This window comes from Lineus longissimus, chromosome 12 (genome assembly GCF_910592395.1).
Source record: "Lineus longissimus chromosome 12, tnLinLong1.2, whole genome shotgun sequence".
In the NCBI taxonomy this organism is placed as follows: domain Eukaryota; kingdom Metazoa; phylum Nemertea; class Pilidiophora; order Heteronemertea; family Lineidae; genus Lineus; species Lineus longissimus.
In genome coordinates, this window is record NC_088319.1 from 8,358,258 (window position 1) to 8,372,710 (window position 14,453).

At 42.5% G+C, this 14,453-nt stretch overlaps 1 protein-coding gene across 3 annotated transcripts in view; it reads left to right on the forward strand.

The window, feature by feature from the left end:
* LOC135496656 (tRNA (cytidine(32)/guanosine(34)-2'-O)-methyltransferase-like) overlaps positions 1-14,453 on the forward strand; it is a 187,700-nt gene that overhangs the window by 78,067 nt on the left and 95,180 nt on the right. For all 3 annotated transcript variants that reach the window (XM_064786094.1, XM_064786093.1, XM_064786095.1), the window contains one exon: positions 7,538-7,590. In XM_064786094.1, coding sequence (XP_064642164.1) covers positions 7,538-7,590 — 53 coding nt within the window. The remainder of the gene's footprint in view (positions 1-7,537; positions 7,591-14,453) is intronic.

A 14,453-nucleotide genomic window follows, 5' to 3' on the forward strand; every position in this document is an offset into this window, starting at 1 on the left:
AAAATTCTTTCCCGAGGAGCTGCTTAAGCAGGTGCCAATAATTCTTAGTGCCAGCAGAGTTATCATTTAATGAGTTACAAATCCTATCATGGTAATTGGGGCGTTGCTTCCTAATGTGAATGTTCGCTTTAGTCTTGGGTGATCAAAATATGCAAAAACATCCTGTTCATTTAGAGACGTATCAAACTCTGAATACTCTCTGATGCAGTCCGCTATTGTACATCGATTTGGCAAGAAAATAGTTTTACTCTCACATCCATTTAGTGACTGGATAGGGATAGCGATGTACTGTGTGCAACCAAGTAAATCCCTGTTCGGTATCCTATAAATCACAAATCACAAGTGATGCACTTTAGAAAAAAGCGGCGGCGGCAAACCGCATTCCAGTTTTCAGTAAATGAAACCCCCCTCAAACTAGTCAGTAAATATATATACTTAGGGGTAACTTTTGACGAGTTTTTGGAAATGAACTCAAACGCAGAGCTGCTAAGCCAAAGTGGTGGCAGAGCCCTCGGTGGTATTATTCACAAATTTCGTGAGTTCAGAGACATAGGATTTAGTACGTACACTAAGTTATTTGAGTCTGGTGTGGCCCCAATACTAGACTATGGGTCAGAAGTATGGGGATTTGCAGCGTTCGAGAAACTTGAAACTGTACAAAATCGCGCAAAACGTTATTTCCTTGGACTGCCACCCCGGGCCCCGATCATAGGGTACCAGGGGGACTTTGGGTGGATTCCGGGTCGATACAGAAGGTGGATTAAGATTGTTATTTTTTGGAACCGGCTGTGTGGCCTCAATAGAGAAGGCATACTGAGGGATGTCTTCAGGGAGGACCTGAGGCGTAGTCACGATAATGCCAACTGGTGTTCCCAAGTAAGATCAATTCTGGCTAACTTTGATATGGGTCATCTTGTTGATAGTAATAGACCGACATCGTGTAATCTTGCGGAGGTTAAGGATCGGATCAGAATGTTGCACTCCGAGACTTGGGAGCAATCATTAGGAATAAAACCCAAGTTGAGGACTTACGTAAAGTTCAAGCACTTATTTCAAACGGAACCTTATGTATTTTCATTTTTAACGCGATACCAGCGTTCTTTATTTGCACAATTTCGGTGTGGGGTACTCCCCCTGGAAATAGAAACGGGTCGTTTCAGTGGCACGCCACCTGCACTTCGAATTTGTAAACTTTGTAATTTAAACACATGTGAAGATGAGCAGCACTTTTTATGTTCCTGCCCTCGATTTAACGAATTGAGGGCTACTTTTTGGCTCACCGTAAGGGGAGTCTATACGATAGCGCTGTGTCCGTCGTCGTCGTCGTCGTCGTCGTCGTCGTCGTCGTCGTCGTCGTCGTCGTATCCTAACAGTGGCACGTTTCTTAACTGCTAGGGCTATGAACTTGAAACTTTGTACACAGAATGCCCTAGGTCAGCTGACCTCTGACACTGATTTTCGGTCCGATCTGATTCTCTGTTTGGCCACCAGGGGGCCAAATGTCGATATCTAAAAAGTGTGATATCTCGCTTATTAGTGACTTGTTTTCGATAAAACTTTTGTTGTAGGTACTCATAGCAAATATACATTTTATATTATACGGGTTTTTAATTTGACCTTGTTTTCAAGGTCGCAGAGGTCATATGGCGTAAATTGGCCATTAGAGTGTAAACTATGGCACGTTTCTTAACCACTAAAGCTATGAACTTGAAACTTGGTACATATAACCCCCTATATCACATAGCCTCTGGTGCTGAATTTTGGTTCGATCTGATTCCTAACTTTGCCACCAGGGGGCCAAAAGTGGAAATCTAAAAAGTGTGATATCTCGCTTATAAGTGACTTGTTTTCGATAAAACTTTTGTTGTAGGTACTCATAGCAAATATACATTTTATATTATACGGGTTTTCAATTTGACCTACTTTTCAAGGTCACAGAGGTCATATGGCGTAAATTGGCCATTAGAGTGTAAACTATGGGGTAGTTGTAAAACAAGAAACACAGAAACGAAACAGAAACACAGAAACGCAGAAACGAAACGCAGAAACGAAAATCAAACGGGTTTTCATAAAAGTTGGAATGAAGCGGCACGCCGATACTTTCCTTGCCCAATAGGTACCGTTGCGTAGAATAGTTTTTTGGCGAAATATTGCGCAAAGTCCAGTAAGCCAAGTACCAGGATCATTCTACAAATCCCGTCTGATGCAGCACTAAATGCAAGGTACGGTACCAGTACATGGGTGAATCATTTCGACGTTATGTGAGACGTGAGAGACCAATTTTGGCGACTAGAATAGAGTAAAGTGTGGGGGGGGGCGGGCATTAGACTTGGACTTGGAGTAACTCAATCTTGCCTGCCCAGCTGCTGCCTTTAAATAGTCCCTTTAAATATCTGTTTATGTTAATGAGGTTGCAGTAGGGAAGTTCAGCCTAGTGTCGTGCACAGGCCATGGAATGTACAAAAGAACAGGACTCGCTATTCGAAGGACTATTTTCTATTTACGCCGTGTAGTACATACATGTAGTGTATTGGCACGATCAAGGCCGGATGCTGCCAATCTGCGCACACGTTGATGAGGCTAAAAGGGGTATTGGGAAATGAGCATTCCTCCTTCCATTCCGACTGAATACAAGTTTTAGTTACACCCGCGTTCGCGGCCACAACCATGGGAACAAGATGGAGTCTGCAGACCAGAATTCGCCACAAGACTGGTTTCTGCGTTTCGTTTCTGTGTTTCTGTGTTTCTGTTTCGTTTCTGTGTTTCTTGTTTTACAACTACCCTAAACTATGGCACGTTTCTTAACCACTAAAGCTATGAACTTGAAACTTGGTACATATAACCCCCTATATCACATAGCCTCTGGCGCTGAATTTTGGTTCGATCTGATTCCTAACTTTGCCACCAGGGGGCCAAAAGTGGAAATCTAAAAAGTGTGATATCTCGCTTATAAGTGACTTGTTTTCGATAAAATTCTTATGGTAGGTGCTGTTTGGAAGAATACATCACATATTTTACGGGTTTTCAATTTGACCTACTTTTCAAGGTCACAGAAGTCATATGGCGTAAATTGGCTGTTAGAGTGTAAACTATGGCACGTTTCTTAACCAGTAAAGCTATGAACTTGAAACTTGGTGCATATAACCCCCTACATCAGATAACGTCTGATGTCGAATTTTGGCCTGATCTGATTCTTTATTCGGCCACCAGGGGGCCATAACGGAAAAAGGAAGAAGTGCAATATCTTGCCTATTTGAGTGAATTGTTTTCGATAAAATTTTATGGCAGGGACTCCTAGCAAGGATACATCACATTTCCTATGATTTTTGGATTTGACCTCCTTTTCTAGGTCACAGAGGTCAAATGGCGTAAATTGACCGTTCGAGTGTAACTATGGCACGTTTCTTAACTGCTAAAGCTATGAACTTGAAAGTTGGTACATGTAACCCCCTACATCAGATAATCTCTGACACCGAATTTTGGCCTGATCTGATTCTTGATTTGGCCACCAGGGGGTCAAAACTGAAAAAGTAGGACGTGCAATATCTCGCTTATTAATGACTTTTTTTCGATGAATTTTTTATTGCAGGGACTCTTAGCAATCACACGATATTGATCTTGTTGATGTCATAGACAATTATTGGTTGGATCATAAAGTTATATATACTGCCCTGTCTTATTACTTGACATCAATACACATCTAAAAAAAGTCTTCATGCCTGATTGTGTTCACCATATTCACCTCTAAACTAAGCATGATCCTGCCTAATAAAAGATGTATACGGTGAGCACAATGGCCCCTGGCCGTTTCATTTCAATTCTATTAGTATTTCACATCGTGAATTTGTAGCAATGTCCGAGGAGGCCAAGTTAATTTTCTGTTGCACCAATAGGCAAACACAAACCTCAAAATTTGTTTCTCGGGCGTGGAGGGTGCGGACTGATATTTTGTTTAAATAAACAGAAGGTCGGTCCGTACTTTCCCTGCCTGAGAGATATATTTTGGGGTGGGTGCTGTTTCTTTTACTCTTGTTTAAACAAAGGTGGTAATTAATTATTATTATTTATTTATTTTTCACTGTCATATTGTGTACTTTTTCTATTTGTTTTGGACACTTAAAAACTATTATGTATTTTTTAGTTCGAAGTGACAAATAAGCCCAGGAGGGCTGGGTGTACTTAAGTTAATTTCTAGATATCTGTACATATATTATGACTGTATACTTGTCACTATAATAAATAAATAAAACTAAACTAAACTATAAATGGGATATTGTGGAAACATATTCATCGGATGTTGTCCTTGGTAGATACTCAAGACACTTATCACATCATTATTACTAATTTCATTTCCACATGAATTGAATTTCTTGGCCAAACTGTTCATTGAATCTTTCTGTAATTCATCACCGTGCACATTCTGGATTGGCATCACATGCTCGTGTCCCAAGTCGAAAACTGTTGAGGGTTTTCTGTCCGCCCTCCCCTTGTCATTGTCGGACTGACTAGCCATATCACACTGGACAGATGCCGAGTTGCGCTCAGAGGCAACTTGCACAGAAACAGACGTGCTGCTGCACACATACTGTACTGACTTTGAGACCTTTTCTTGGCTGCATTGTACTGTCACGGTGTGAGTCTCTGGAGCAAACTGACTCGCATAGGTCTTTGTTTCTGGTTTGCACTGAACACCAACCGACATTCTCGTAGGCACGGAGTCTGCATCAGTTTGTGATGACACACTCCTAGTCCTAATTTGAGTTGATGTAAAATCTTCTTGATGGGAGAAGTCCTCTGGATTGTCGACATGTGTCTCTTGCAAAAGTTGGCTTGGCTATTGATGAAACCATCTTCCGTGAAGGCATGCTAATTGGATTATCACTCACGTCTCGTCCTTTGATTTTCTGTAAATACAGTTCCATACGGTTTTTATCACGACGAAGTGTTGAAGGTGATTTCAAACCTTTGATCCTTAGAGGTGCAGCAGTTCGTTTTAAAGCTCCATCAGCGTTCCAGAAGAGAGTTAGCAACGTTCCTTCTGCAGTTGCTGAGATATCCCATTCGTTTGGCGTACTGGTAAATCCAAGAGTGGCTATCACCGATGTGATACTCTGAGGTAGCGTCGATATCGTCATGATGAGTCGAGTCACGCGCTTGGCATCCTCCACTTGTTTCTAAGGGATCCTTTGGGTCTCCACCAAATATTTTAAAGGGGGTGTTTGCTGGGGGGAACTAGCTGGTAGATGAGTTCAATTATAACTTAAGCATAAAATCCGTTTCGATGCTATATTTCATATATACTGGTATTTACAACAGTCACTACACAATTGTCAACACGTATTCACAGATAGGAACGTCCTAAATCTGGATGTGCCCAGGTTGGAATCCAAACACTGAATGGCTAAACCTACTAAAATACTATGCCAAGAAAACTTCGGCTTGACAACATAAATTCCCAAATACAAGATGATAAAACAAAGGCCTAAGCTGTTACAAACACAGTCACAGATTACAGAGGGAGTTGTCTTCATAGCAATTACCCCAGAATAAAGGGTGCCTCTAATACCAGGAAGTGGTTGTGACCAAAGTGCTAAGCAAACTTAGATAAAAACAATGGCTGGCAAATAGAACTATTGTAAAGATATGAAATCCTAGTGAATGAGTTGGTACATGTATGAAAACTAAGGAGAAATGGAAAATCTAACTTAAATTGAGACAAATAATAAAACTTAATTTTGGAATGCAAAAGCCACCATAAAACATATATCAACTTTCCACCTTATATCATCAGCGCTCTCGCCAGGATTATAAGTAGAAGCAGGTGCAAGCAGAAGCAGGCGCAAGTTGGAGTTTACGTACCCGTCCCATGATGTCACTGACGCACGCATCAGTCTATGAATGATCGTGAAGGCATTGATAGCTCCCCTGATTCTCTATCCTGCACTGCAATTTAGGCCTATAATCCTGAACGATGAATCTAATTTCAACCCCTACTACAATATTTCACCGCTCAAGATACTAAAGTAACCCTCCTGGTGCCAGCTATCATTAGTCTATGCTCCAATCGCGAGACCGCTGTGCTGAAGAATGGTTGACTCGTGCCGCAGAAATTATTGCTATGGTTACGCGTGTCAATCACTTGAGATGGCAGTTTTGAGGTTTTGAACGAGCAGTGCGTGTTTACAAGTAATAAGAGGTTTTTTTCAGAGGGTGCCATGTTTTATAACATGGCCGTGTACGGCTCTCTGTGTTATAACAGAGCGGTGTCGCCCGGAAAAACCGGCCTGGCGAGAACGCTGATCATTCCCAGTTCGCAACTATGGGCATTACGTAAACACATAAAAAATGTGATTACTTGTTGATGGGTTTTGGATTGGTTTCTTATTACCAGTCTTTCAAATAAAGAGTCAGGTCCACGGCAAGCTTTCTTCGGTCCCACAGCTCTCTTGGGCAAATAACTGGAAGCTATGGTGAAGCCCATTTTAAGTCAGCTACAAACCGAGTTGAGGTGCAAAACAGTAAATAGAACGACCAACAAATATACCAAAAATATACTCTGCTCATGTGCTATACATATGATTTATCAGGTAACAAATATATACAATAAAAATTATTGACTTTATATTGAATTGAATGATCTAACAATTTAGACAGATGTGCTGGTAAATTTCGATTAGCTGCTAATTTGCAAACAGAACTATAATCAAACCGCAATTAGGCTTCATAGGCTTCATGCACTCACTGATTTGTTTGCAATCCAGAATTATGTTGTAATCAATTGCAAACGTGTGACAGGCACACTGTTGTATCTTATGAGACACATCATAAATGTAGGAAGGGTTTAAAACCAAATGGCAAGTTCAACATTATTGGAACGGTAAACCTCACACCACTTTCTTTGCACCTAATGTTTGCAAAAACAAGCTCATTGATAAGAAAATTATTCGTTTTCTAATCTTAAAAACCAAGATACTGGGCTTCCAAATCACAAAAATATCAAATATCCCATTAAATAACAGTGGCTTTAAATTAGAAAAATTTGAATATAACAAAAATGTAATTTCTAAACATGGGGTGGTTTTGGAGAGGTGACATATTGACTTTAGGCCCGGTCTAATATCAAATATGTCTGCCAGGTGGCCATCTTTGATTTCATATCCTGAACTGTAACTGCACAACAAGTTGGCTTGAATTTTCTGTGAGTTTTGGGGTGTGGTAGGTGATGTGACCTAGTTATTTTACCCCGATTCAATATCAAATGTGGCTGCCAGGTGGCCATCTTGGAATTCACATTCCGGACTGTAAGTGCTGAATGAGTCAACCAATGGCTTTCAACTCTGTGTGGAATGATGGGATGGGGTGGGAAAGGTTCCATATCAATTTTGGGTCCGATCTGAAATCCAAAATCTCTAGGTGTCCAGAACTAAGTTTTTTTTTCCAGCCGACGCATAGTTTGCTTTCCCTGTCTGCAGTTGGCAAAATAGCGCCTGGCCATTTTAAAGTTCTGTACATTAGGTCATTCTTTCTTGTTCTCCAGTTACAGGCTTACATGACATTGATGAATACATCCAAGCACAGCTACTACTTGCAGTAAGTTCATTTTTATATTTAGGGCAGTGTGGGGTTTTCGTCATTATTTTTAGCTCTGCTGAATGGTATCTGATCATCCATCTATCAACATAGGTGCACGTTTTGAACCATAAGACCTAGGCACTTCAAATCTGGCCATAAGGAAGAACAGCCAAGGAAATGCCCCCAACAGGTACTCCTAGCAAGGATACGTCACATATTCTACAGGTTTTCGATTTGACCTAATTTTCAAGGTCACAGAGGTCAAATGGGGTAAAATAGTCGTTTATGTGTAACTTTCGCACATTTCTTATCCACTAAAGCTATAAACTTAAAACTTTGTACACGTAACCCCAAGGTCAGGTGACCTCTGACAATGAATTTTGGTCCAATCTAATTCTTTATTTTGCCATCAGGGGGCAAGAAGTGGAAACCTTAAAATGGTGATATCTCACTTATGAGTGACTCATCATCGATAAAAAATTTTTATGGTAGGTTTTCCTAGCAAGGATGCATCAAATATCATAAGGGTTTTTGATTTGAACTAATTTTCAAGGTCGTGTTTCTTAACGGCTAAAGCTATGAACTTGAAATTTGGTACACATGACACCCTACGTCATATATCTCAACTTGGCCGCCAGGAGACCAAAACTAAAAAGGGTAGAAGGTGCAATATTTCGATGATATTTTTATTTTAGGTACTCAAAGTAATGATACATCACATGTCATACCGGCTTTGGTTGACCTATGTAACACACATGTACCATGTTTCTTAAGCAGGATGAATTCCTAACCACTAAATATCTATACGGTGAGCACAATGGCCCCTGGCTGTTTTGTTTTCGTTTTTGGCGTAGGTGAGTCTATTCAATACCGCAGTGTCCATCCTCATCGTCCGTCGCCGTTGTCATCATCCATATCCTGTTTAAAAAACAGTGGCACGTTTCTAAACCGATGAAACTATGAACTTCAAACTTTGTACACAGGACTACCCCAGGTCAGGTAACCTCTGACACTGAATTTTGGTCTAATCTGATTCTTGACTTGGGCACGGCCCATATTCATAAAAGTTCTATAAAACCCTAAGTGGTCAACTTCCCAAAGTTCCCCACCTAAAATGGGATTCATAAAACTACTCAGCGCCCCACTTGGCTAGGTTGACCGCTTTTCTGTAGACAATTGTATCATCGTTGCCCGGGGATGTTAGGGTTCAAAAATGGCGTCATAAGCTAAGGCCTCAATGGATAGCCCTAAGGATGACCTCAAGTCGTTTAAGAAGTCTAGTGGATGGAGGCGATCACGAAAAACCCTTTTCCTGCGAATTGCACCCTGTGTGCAATTTCATGTTGCCAAGCCAACATCAACAAACTCATCACCGATGAGCGCCGTGCTAAAAATGAACTGAAAGAACCAGTCCACTTAGAGTTAAGACCGCCCCGGAGGTGTCTCAAATCTAAGATTCGATTTGAGTGGGCAACCTGACTTAAGCATATTTATGAATATGACTTATTTTAAGGAAGGGGCTGTCTCCAAATTGATTTCGTTTCAAATGCGTTTGAAACGTATCGAAGATCGTTTGAAATTCGTTTGAAATGTGAACAATAAAAACGCACCCAAACGATCTTGAAACATTTGTAAAACGATTGTCAAACGCTGGCCCTACCGTTTATTTCCCGTTTCATATCGCGTTTGAAAGCATACGCAATTTCGTTTCACCCTAAACGAACTTCGTTTGAAGAGCGTTTGAAATTCGTTTGAAGAACGTTTAGAAAAGCGTTTCGTTTTCATTTCGTCAAAAACGGCATTGCGCCATTTGTCAGCAAACGTGTTCCAAACGCTTTTCGTTTTCTATCAAATAGTTTCCGTGAAAAAGAAAAATTCCTGCCGTTTGTGTTCAAACGAATTCCAAACGGCTGGAGTTATCGTAAAAAATCATGAAAATGGCGACCTGTGCAAAACGAACGATGATTCTATTCTGCTTCGATTCTAAGTCCCTCTAGTTACCAAAGGCAGTTCAAGACATTCAAAAAATATTCCCTTTGATATTCTAGGTCTATGAGGGATATAAAAGGTATCCTGAATGCCAAATTTGACATTTGACCTTTTTGACCTACATTTTGAAATTGTGACACATGTGTCACAGTGGTAGCCAACGGGAAATTTGTTAAAACACATGGTGATTTTTAAAGAAGTTCCTGAGTGGATTTTTATTGTCCATTCCATTCAAATACATATGTAGGTGTACCTAGGTGATGATTGATTGCATGTTTTTAATCATGTGCAATTGATTCCACTTTGGTGTGCCATACAGATTGCTCAACTGCATGATGGTTCAATCTACCAGAGTCTTTCTATAAAGGGTCTGGTCACCGGCAAGTTTTCTTTGATCCCACACCTGTCTCGGGCAATTAACTAGAAGCCATCATGATGCCTATTTCAATTCAGCAACAAACTGAGCTTAGGGGCAAAACAATGAGAGATTGACTAAAAATTCAACAACAAATACCATACTCGTCGAGTTACGAATACTATCATTCATTATAAATGGTTGACATTTGTATCAATGTGATGTGAACGATCTAACAATTTTTAAAGCAGGCATCTTTAGCGAATTTCGATTGGCTGCTAATTGCCAAACAAAAGACTAAAAGACAATTAAGCTGCATGCACTCACAGATCAGTTTGAAACTTGATCAAATAACAAACCATGAACAAGATTTTGACCAAATTTGAAATGTCACACTTTTGAACCTAACTTACCATTTTACAATGAATTCCTAGTATTTTCCTTTTTTTCATTTTAAATTGGGTTGTACTCAATGGCAAAACTAGTGACAAGACCTGTTATTCATGTACTCAAAATGTACACATCATAAATGCATGTAAGGTTTAAAACGTAAGTTTATGCGATGATTTAGAGCAAAAAAAAACATTTCTACATTTTTTCTCAAATCAGCTCCATCACATCACATCCAAAACAGCCGAAAAGTAAAAGTCGAAACATATCGCTTTTCATATCAATATTTTCTTTGACACTACATCTGATTAGTTTTATAGAAATCAGTGCTTTTGAAGCTTGATTTTGCTTTAAAATGGAGCTTTGTAATGGCGTTCTTCAACTGATCGAAGATTGACTGATCATGTTCCAGTTGTGCGGAATTGGCTTGGGAAAGTGCGTACCCGAGAGAGCTCTGTCCCAACGGGGCGGTGGCTTTGATGTTGAAACCAGTGACCAGACCCTGTATAGAAAGACTCTGACTCTACTGAATGCCATTTAATTTACACCCCAATATGATCTAAAAAAAGATCGATACGCTGCATTCGCAGCTCATGCGCGTCAAGATTATCTTGGAACCTTTCTTGGTTCCTTCTGGCAATAGCCCAAAGTGGCTCCCTTCTTTGCGCGGCCTGGACATCATTCTGATCATTTTCTGGAGCTACCTGAGGAGGCGCAGGTTCCGGCCTCGGCGCACGAAGTGGTCTTGGCTGGGGTACCTGGGGCTGCTGTCTACCAACTTCTTGTCGTTGAGGCTGTATGGGGGCAGGCGCACGGTTCCCCACTGGTCGTGGCTGGGGTACCTGGGGCTGCTGTCTACCAACTTCTTGTCGTTGAGGCTGTATGGGGGCAGGCGCACGGTTCCCCACTGGTCGTGGCTGGGGTACCTGGGGCTGCTGTCTACCAACTTCTTGTCGTTGAGGCTGTATGGGGGCAGGCGCATGGTTCCCCACTGGTCGTGGCTGGGGTACCTGGGGCTGCTGTCTTCGAAATTCTTGTCGTTGAAGCTGTATGGGGGCAGGCGCACGGATCCCCACTGGTCTTGGCTGGGGTACCTGGGGCTGCGGTCTTCCAACTTCTTGTCGTTGAGGCTGTATGGGGGCAGGCACACGGATCCCCACTGGTCGTGGCTGGGGTACCTGGGGCTGCTGTAATCTGACTTCTTGTCGTTGAAGCTGTATGGGGGCAGGCGCACGGATCCCCACTGGTCTTGGCTGGGGTACCTGGGGCTGCGGTCTTCCAACTTCTTGTCGTTGAGGCTGTATGGGGGCAGGCACACGGATCCCCACTGGTCGTGGCTGGGGTACCTGGGGCTGCTGTCTACCAACTTCTTGTCGTTGAGGCTGTATGGGGGCAGGCGCATGGTTCCCCACTGGTCGTGGCTGGGGTACCTGGGGCTGCTGTCTTCTAACTTCTTGTCGTTGAAGCTGTATGGGGGCAGGCGCACGGATCCCCACTGGTCTTGGCTGGAGTCCATGGGGCTGCGGTCTTCCAACTTCTTGTCGTTGAGGCTGTATGGGGGCAGGCACACGGATCCCCACTGGTCTTGGCTGGAGTCCATGGGGCTGCGGTCTTCCAACTTCTTGTCGTTGAGGCTGTATTGGGGCAGGCGCACGGATCTCCACTGGTATTGGGTGGGGTACCTGGGGCTGCTGTCTACAAAGTCGTTGAGGCTGTATGGGGGCAGGCGCACGGGTCCCCACTGGTCTTGGCTGGGGTTCCTGGGGCTGATGCTGTCTACCAGCCTCTTGCGGCAGAGGCTGTATGGGGGCATGCGCACGGATCCCTGCTGGTCTTGGCTGGGGCACATGTGGGGCAGCAGGTTCATAAATGGGTGGAAACGCTGCGTCTTGGAACAAATCAGGAAGCTGGTCAGCATCGGGATCATCTAACGGGTTTCTCATTTCACCTGCCGCTTGTCTGCCCAATGGGCGGAGTACTGGCGGATTAACTTGTTGTGGTTGCTGCATGGCGTCATTGGTATTCTGAGCTGCTGGTAAGTTTCTCCAGCGTGCCGCTGGTCTTGCATGGCGCATTTCATTCAACCGTTCATCAAGGGCACTGGAATGAAAGAAGTTTATAAAAAATGACATATGCGTTGCTCAACTCTACACAACGAAACAACACGTCCTTAAGTGCTCAAATCAAGCTATAGTTTCCCCCCCCTGACACACACGCGCACCTCCCCAAACGCGCGCGCACACAAAAGGAAAAAACACCCGTTGACGGTTCGCCTTGAACTTTAATTTTCATAACAACCGACCAACAGCCACCAATGTTGCATGTCATACCGATCCCTTTTATCTGCAAAATGTTATACATGAATATACATGTATGTGCAAAATATCATAAAAATATCACGGTATCAAAAAGTCACGAAATGATATATTATTTTAGATCCTGCTGTTACATTCAAATTGATGAACAGTATCATACTCTGGTCCATTCTATGACGTTCGTGATATTACATTTGTAGATATTGCTATATGTTTTCATGATATGTTGCACACAATGCCAAGTTTTGCATGGAACTCATGGAAAAAAGGTATGCATTAGGGATCACGTCCAAAGTCCGCACGCGATATTCGCCGGCGAAATTCACCCTACAGTATTTCGCCTGCGAAATCTGTCCGAAAATCGACCGGCGAATGTGAGGCGATAATATGAAATCGCCGGAATGTCAGATGCGAAATTCGCCCACAATCGCGCCAATTCTTCGATTTCGCCCCAAAAATCGCTCCAGGCGATAATGGAGTGATTTTACGAAATTGGTGGCTCTTGCATGCTTGTCCGATATTCGGAACGATTTTGCAACGACTTTCGTCTTGTTTTATTGGTGGAAAAGTGCAGTCACGTAAACAAATCGGGTCATACTAAACAGCGTCCACCAGGTTTAAACACATATCATGTAGGAGCCAGTTTTCGCGGGTCTTATCACTAAGTGCAGATTTACTAGCTTCCAGCGATTCCATACACGCAAAAGCTTATTTATTACGAAATTTGAGATCAATAACGAAATATCTGGGATGCTGCGTGGAGGTTTTAAGCGTGAATTAATCTTGAAATCGCTCACTGAAAGATCGATGCAGACCAAAACAAATCCGAAGCGGCTCCCCATTTTCGCGGGTATTGCGCATGCGCGACTGATTGTTGTGTTTCTGTGTAGTCTGCATGATCCTAGGTATTGACCCAGTGTTTTGAACGTAATTAGAGAATTGCTTGCCTGTTTAGGACGCATTTTGGGCGCTTTCTTTGCGGAACGAAATGAAAATCAAAAATCAGAAAATTTCTTCTCTGGAAACGAAGTGACGCGCGAGAAAACGGGAAAAAACGGGTTTTCGCGAAATTGGGGATGACTCGAAATTGGGGAGCAGCACCATACATACATTAAAGCCATCAAAGTAAAATCTAATGGTCTTAAACGAAATAAGCATGAAATTTTTAGGAAATGTCTTTTTTATGGTGTACGTATAACGTTTTGGCCACAAATTTTTATTTTGATGACTTTATACCCGACTTTAAACCTGGTGAACGCTGGTGGGCGCTGGTGGACGCTGTTTAGGATAACCGGATACTACAACGATCTTGATTGGTTGGCTGAGACTCGGAAACATAAGCCTAACTATGATTAGCTGTATGATTCGGTACATTCCGCCACAATCCTTCAGAATACATACCATAATACTAAGAACCTCAAACCTCTGTGCCAACTTTGTGTAGCTCCTCGTGGATAGATGTGATGTATATGATTACTGCAGTCAGGTTGACCGGGAATTCCAGTTTGTGTTTTTGTTCGGTCTGCTATCAGCTGATGTCAGAATACGCATACTACAACACATATAGGCCTCTAATATTCGCTTCGTTCCGATGGTTGGTGAGAGCGAATTAGGCGCGATTATTATTTTCGCCTGCGATTTTTATTCAGTCTGAATTTTCGCCTGATCATAATAGAATCGCCGAAGCAGGGAGCGATTTGGAGGCGAATGAGTGTGGCGATATTCGACCAGGCGAATTTTCGCCCCGATTCGCGTGCGGACTTTGGACGTGATCCCTTAATGTACAACCAACCTCCTTTACTAAGAACTGCATATTTTCGTCATAACTTTCG